Source organism: Stegastes partitus, unplaced genomic scaffold, assembly GCF_000690725.1.
Source record: "Stegastes partitus isolate 25-593 unplaced genomic scaffold, Stegastes_partitus-1.0.2 Scaffold1054, whole genome shotgun sequence".
Taxonomy (NCBI): Eukaryota; Metazoa; Chordata; class Actinopteri; family Pomacentridae; genus Stegastes; species Stegastes partitus.
Window position 1 is genome coordinate 29,839 of NW_007578785.1, and position 7,139 is coordinate 36,977.

At 42.4% G+C, this 7,139-nt stretch overlaps 1 protein-coding gene across 1 annotated transcript in view; it reads left to right on the forward strand.

The window, feature by feature from the left end:
* LOC103367482 (histone acetyltransferase KAT7-like) overlaps positions 1-7,139 on the forward strand; it is a 19,531-nt gene that overhangs the window by 8,607 nt on the left and 3,785 nt on the right. The window contains exons 7-12 of the mRNA XM_008295512.1: positions 1,005-1,103; positions 1,188-1,298; positions 1,948-2,139; positions 4,380-4,469; positions 4,709-4,849; positions 5,474-5,627. Coding sequence (XP_008293734.1) covers positions 1,005-1,103; positions 1,188-1,298; positions 1,948-2,139; positions 4,380-4,469; positions 4,709-4,849; positions 5,474-5,627 — 787 coding nt within the window. The remainder of the gene's footprint in view (positions 1-1,004; positions 1,104-1,187; positions 1,299-1,947; positions 2,140-4,379; positions 4,470-4,708; positions 4,850-5,473; positions 5,628-7,139) is intronic.

Genomic DNA, 7,139 nt, shown 5'->3' on the forward strand with positions numbered 1-7,139 from the left:
GTAGCGGTGAGCGATCTGGCTGAAATTGTTTCTGGTAGAATCACAATTAATTACTTGTGCCTACATACAAAGCCTGTCACTTCAACTGTAGGCTTTAGAAATCTCTGCATTCTCCTGATTTTATTCTGAAAGTTCCGATTGAAAATGTTGATTCATATGTTAGTGCTTTGATGCTTCTTTCAGGATCTTAAACCGCTCGTCACTATTTGGGCCAGATTATAGCCCTTTTCAAAATACTCATAGGAGTTTTGCCAATTAATCGCCGATGTATTCTTAATTTCTAATAAAACAGTAAATGCTGTTAAGTGTCACAGTCGCTTTTCATTTTGTACAATTTGATTTAGTAAGAAGACAAATATTCTCCGAGGCAAAAGCGTGTAAAACACTTCAGCAACATGACGAAAAGCTCAGTTTGTGCTGCTGCTTGTTGCAAACAAATCAAACGTGGCTCACGGAGATGACGAAGAGTTAAGATTGTTTGTTCAGCGGTGAGATCACTCACTCTGCTGCAAAGTCTTTTTGCCAAATATCCAAATGGCATCGACCTCAAAAAATCCACATGGGTCGGGCCCGAGTCGCTATACTCCTCCGCCATGCTGTTTACAAAATACATGACACCTCCAAGTTAAGTAGCGCAAGCAGTGAACGCCATCTTAATTGTGTCACAATCAAACATACTTTTTCTGAGTTCATACGGAGCGGGAGATTTTGGACGGTCCTTTTTATTTAATTATTTCATAGCGTTATCTGTCTGAGTCCTCTAAAAAGCAGATCATATGCTAGATTAAGATTATACTCGATACACAGGGTGGAGAACCCCCGTGGAACGCTGATGCGAAAAACAGTGGACTTTTGATTATGATTCAAAATATCAGTATTAGTTTTAATAGTAAATCATTTAGTTCGGCGATACCTTCATGTTGGAGGTAGTGATGGGTCTGAAGCTCCATGAAGGCCGTTCTCACAGAGCGTCCGTGTTAAAGTGTTCGTCTCTGCACTCTCAGGCCCCGACAGAGCGGCAGCTGCGCTACAAAGAGAAGGTGACGGAGCTGAGGAGGAAGAGGAACACTAGCCTCAATAAGGAGCAGAAAGAGAAGTACATGGTAAGTGAGTGAAAGTCAGTAAGCAGATGTTCTTGCTCCTTCTTATTTGTTAAAGGTCCTTCTCGTTTCCTTCTCCTCAACCAGGAGCACCGTCAGAGCCACGGGACGAGCCGGGAGCCGCTGCTGGAGAACATCACCAGCGACTACGACCTCGAGCTGTTCAGGAAAGCGCAGGCACGTTCCTCGGAAGACCTTGTAAGAGAGAAAACTCATCATCACCTCCCTCCCTTGTTCCTTTTCTTCGTCCCTTTCTTTTTTGTCCTCCCCCTTCCCCCCTTCCCCCCTTTTTCTGCCTTATTCCTCTTCTTCTCTGTTTCAGTCCGCAAACCCTCCCCTGCAGCCACAGGAGGAGTCTGAGATATTTTTGGTAGTTTGGACCAAACCACTTCTGTCACTCTGTGTTTGTTCTTTCTTCTCTGTTCCTTTGTGACCCATTCAGATGAGAACCAATCAGGCTTTAAGCGATCACATAAGTCACCATTGTGTGTTAATGCAGCTAGTCTGAAGTTATCTATTGAAAATGTCGCGACACCCAAAAGTGGACATCCTTAACTCAAATTGTTAGTTTTTTTTAAAGCTTGTGCCAAAACATTTTCTGAAAACATTAGTTTCACGCCTTCATATGAAGTCTTTTCCGCTCATTCCAATTTTTCCTTCTGCATCTTTTCATTTTCCTCCACTGAGGTTTTTTTTTTTTTTTTACATCTTTGCTTCGTCCCATCCTCTTCCCGGAATAATGGATTTTCTTCTACTCTTTCTCCTCTCTCCCTCTGCCTGCTTGCCTTGCCTGCCCTGTCTTCTTGTCCTCCTTGTACCTTGTCTCCCTCCTGTCCTGGCTGTACAGGAGAAGCTCCGTCTGGCCGGCCACGTGTCGGAGGGCAGCAACATGATAAAGACCATCGTGTTCGGCCGCTACGAGCTGGACACGTGGTACCACTCCCCGTATCCGGAGGAGTACGCCCGCCTGGGGAGGCTCTACATGTGCGAGTTCTGTCTGAAGTATATGAAGAGCCAGACCATCCTGCGCCGGCACATGGTGAGACAATAGAGAACCGCTGTGTCCCAGATCACTCCCCGTCTGCTACACAATTCACCAAATGTACCTTCTGTCATTTTATTGAGTGACTGAATTCTTAGTGTGTAATTTAATCGTAGTGCGACACCTCTAAGTGCTTGACAAAATTCTCTTTTAAAAGTCCTGTTTACACTCACTGATTCTTGTCAAGGAGTGTTTGAAGAGCTTGCTCATCAAATGTGACCCGTCTGTAAAAGGATACAGAACACGAGGTGCTCAAGCCTTTCAATTTGTGTTTTGTATACCAGGCTTAAGATAGTTTATCTTTTTTTTTTTGAGCATTCTTTTTATTGAGCATTTTCAGTCCAGCACACTACATATACAGATGATATGAAATATGTAGCAAATTCAAAATACATCCACAGCAATGATCTCAAAAGTCCTTATTAGGTCGAACATTTCAGGTAGTTGTACTCTGAGTTCCCAGGTGCTCCAACACTTTTCCAAACTTTGCTGTAAAAAGGTCCTTTTGTGTTACGGTTCAGTCTCGTAGGGATCCAAAGATGCAACACAGGGTTAGGAGTGAAGAAAAGATGGATTTATTCAAAGGCTGCGGAGAAGCAGGGGACACCGGGAAGCTCGTGAGGGAGGGAATTCCAGGGGAGGTTTCCAAGAGGGACCTGGAGGCAGGATGGCTGAGGCTGGGGTTCGGCTGCCAAAGCTGGGCTGGGGAGGCAACGATCCGTCAGGGAGGTTCTGGCAATAAATGCAGACGAAAGCAGACGTAAGACAAAGCGAGTTACGCAAAGCACAAAGTCTCTAAGCACACTGTTGGCCCATTACCACTCAAAGGAGGATAATCCACTGGTGCTGGAGCACAGCTTGAAGCAGGCTTTACCCAGCGCTGATTTCTGATGCGCCTCAGGTGTGGCAGAGAGTGAGTGAGACGTCTCCCGTCTGAAAACCCCGCCCAGCCTGAAACACACCTGCAGCCACCAAAACAACAAGCACATACACTAAACAAAGTCTCACACTAAAAGTACAAAAACTCGGATCACCACACTTCTGATCGTTAATACCAAATCTAAGTCTCTCCAGAGAATTATAGTCTGATATCAGAGACTTCCACAGATGTATTGAAGGAGCTTCATCTCCTACACATTTGGTCATAACAGCCTTTCGGCCCAACAAACAATGTAAAGCGGTCTTATGTAATCTTAATGATTCAGGGATGCATCCCAATAGACATAATTGTGGATTAGGCTGTAATTGCTGCTTGATTACCACACGAACCTCAGCACATAGTTTGTCTTTTTAATAAGCAAACAACACATGAATGTACACCTGCACCAGCTACTCATATACAAGTTTCAGTGGTCTTTTCAGGCTCTATGTTTCCGTATTTTGGTGTCTCACTCATCCCGTATTTCAGTAATCAGAAACAGACAATACACCACTAACTACTGCAAATTCCTCCAGGTGTGGTTTAGAAGTGGTGCTTTATCTTTTCCATCACGTCTGTGATCGATGACAGAGAAGTCGCCTCCAGTCAGTGATGTGAAAAAGTGAAAACAGAATGAGTTCTGACTATTGCCTTGGTTCAAACTCTAACCTTGCTATCTCAACTCCTGAGGCAGTTCGTAATTCTATTTCTAGACCGTGCAGACTCTATTTAGATCGACGGTATAACTTTGCCCCTTTGGTGCAGTTTATACTGTTTCTTTGAGTGACAGAACTAATAAGAACTTTTTTTTTTGAGACTCTGCTGCTCAGCTGAACTGAACGATCTGGAGCTGGATAGTCAAACAGATCTCCTGTCGGACCACAACGCTGGCAGATTTGCTGACTAAATCTTAAAAACAGAATTAGAATTTTTAACTTTAATACAAGGAGGCGCTGTTATTACACATTTTAAAAAGCAGTTAACGTGGTTTCATGTCTAAAAAAAACGATTGTTTAGATGAGATCATAGGAGCTGTGTTCTTACAGCTCGGCTCATACATGAGACTAAAATTCTGAATATCTCTGAGTCTGTTGCTTTAGTTTTTACTGTTTATTTAATTACATATATAATTAGTCCCCCATCTGATCTTAATGCCCGTCTGAATCACTGGAGTAGCCTTTTAAACCTGACAACAGCCTCGTGATGTGGACTGAAGCTTCAAAGTGTTTTCTACTCTAACATGACGTCTATGAGGTGTTTAACTAACGTGTACGTAAGTTTAACTTTGCTCTGCTTTCTTCTTGTTTGTCTCTTTAAGGCCAAATGTGTGTGGAAACATCCTCCGGGCGACGAGATCTACAGGAAAGGGAACATCTCCGTCTTTGAGGTGGACGGAAAGAAGAACAAGGTGAGACAGAACCGATCCTCCCTCAGTAGGTCCAGGAATCAGTACGCTTCATCGTTACATTTTCATATTCTTATCTTGAACTTCTCTGACTTAGTGTTTCGAGAAAGGCTCAGCGAATGTTGACTAGGATCCCCCCTGGGACCCTAGTCAGGATTAAGCGGTGTATAGATAATAAATGGATGGATGTTTCCAATGAGAATCTATCAATTCTGATGTCTGTTCTGCTCTTCCTCTCTCAGATTTACTGTCAGAACTTGTGTCTGCTGGCGAAACTCTTCCTGGACCACAAGACGCTGTACTACGACGTCGAGCCTTTTCTCTTCTACGTCATGACTGAAGCCGACAACACGGGCTGCCACCTGGTCGGATATTTCTCCAAGGTAACTCTGGAGACAGTCACTGAGTACTTTCAGATGGATCACTTACAAACACATACACAGAGGTCTGGGGCTTTTCAGAAACACACTGGGATTAAAATATTTAAATTTTGTAGTGTTTTGTTGTGTAAATTTCACTTTTAGATGTGAGGGGCTATTAAGCAACTTTACAAATGGATCATTCTTAAAGGAATACTCAACAGTGTCACGTCTAACATGCTGGTTTTCATGTGCTGCCTGCTGAAAACAGGAATTTTCTATAGTAGGAAGCACAAAATTGAGTTAATTAATGTGCACAAGCTCTTCTTCATGTGTAGTTTTCGATTATTGTCTATTCGTTCTGGACACGATATAACTTTCAATCCACTTCATAGAGTCTTCTCCTTTCTTTGTTGGATTTTAACAAAAGAGGAAAAAGTGAGGATAAGAGAATATAATACCAAAAGTAAACTTGGAGGCAGGAAAAGCAAATGTTGAAGATGAAATGCTTTTTCTTTGGCATTAAGCAAATCCTCTGCCTCTGCAAATATCAGCTGAAAAATACCAGTAACCTCACAAATATCCATGCTACTGTCAGCTTTGAAAAACTCATGTCTGTCAAACTTTTCTGCTCATGCATTTGTTTAGGAGAAGAACTCCTTCCTGAACTACAACGTGTCCTGCATCCTCACCATGCCGCAGTACATGAGGCAGGGCTACGGCAAGATGCTCATAGACTTCAGTGAGTACAGACGCTGCGTCATGAATCTGTTCCAGCCCTCAGTGCTGGAGATGTTTGCAGGTCTGTGTTCTTTTTTTTTTTTTTTCCTCTTTTGTGGTTGCACGCTCTGAGAAGCAGCAGGAGTGCACCTGTGGCCACTCTGCAATTATGGAGGAGGTTGGAAGGCAGGCAGCCCTGATCATCGGTGTCAGTGTTGTGAGCCGTGTGGCGTCAGCGCCTTTGTGCCTCAGTCAAGCGTGAGGTGCTTGTTGGAACTTTGGAACTTCATTTGTTCAAAGAAGCTCAAGCTTTATGTTGATTGATTTCTGCTTTAATTGTAAATAAATAGTTTTTTTGTTTTGTTTTTTAGTACATCTTTTGTTACTCTCCTCATCCTTTAGTTCGGTGGTTCTCAAACAACCCCCAAGATAACACAAGTTTGTGTTTGTGACCCCCATAATTAGAATTTTTAATATCTCATGAGTAATACCTTTGTTGTTCATGTATTAATGCGTTAAAAATGAATGTGTTAATTCCACAGATTAATCTATTTACATTAACATGGTAATTTTCTTTTGAATGAATGAATGAATTGAATTTATTTCGACCAAATGAAAGGGGAAAAAAAATACAAAAACAAAAGAAAATATGTTTAAAAAGAGCAAATAATAATAATAATATCTCATGATCAAATCATAATATTAACAAGTTTAAAAAAGGAGTGGGAAGAAGTAAACACTTTTAATTTTGACAGCCCTAATACACATTAATTTTATAAATGTAGGCTTTATTTATTTTCTACAATGATCGGTCGACCCCCTGAAATCATCTTGGGACCCCCATGGGGGTCCCGACCTCCAGTTTGAGAACCACTGCTCTAGTTCACGGGGACATAACATATTTGGGAGCTCGTCCATTTTCATAAAAGGTTTATCAGTTTAGTTATTGTGTGTCACTTTGTATCGTAGTTGTCGCCGCTGAGTGTTGCTGTTTGTTTTCCTGTTTAGCCTTCACCTCATTCACAGCTTCCTCAGACAGACAGCTGAGCGTCCAGCTGAGCTGCTTCAGCTTCTCCATCGGACACTCTTTTGTTATTCTAATCCCAGGCCAGGTTGTTCGGCTAACCGTTGGTTGGTGTGTGTCATCACGTTTGACAGAGTGTTGTGACAGGTTGCGTTAGTCGGGGTTAGCGGCAGCCTACACATTGTTTGCTACCATATGTCAAGAGTTTGTGGCGAATCCTACAGTGGAGCGGTTTGATAAGCGCAGAAAAAAGAACACAGACGACCTACCGACACACATCTACAGCACTGACGACTGTCACACCCCCTCCCATAAGAACAAACACATCTGCTCGATAAATAAAAAGCAGGGAACACTCACCGCTCACTAGACCACATAAGTCAATATCACAAGGTGTTTGTTTTTGTAAACAATATTATACTAAGTGTGAATAATCTCACCCACGAGACAGAGGAACAGAGAGCCTCCTTTACTCAGTACATGGCGCTAGATGGAGAATATGAGGGGATGGTTTTACTGCCAATTTGAAAAGGGCATGAATAGCCTTCAGGGAGAGCAAACTAAGAAAAA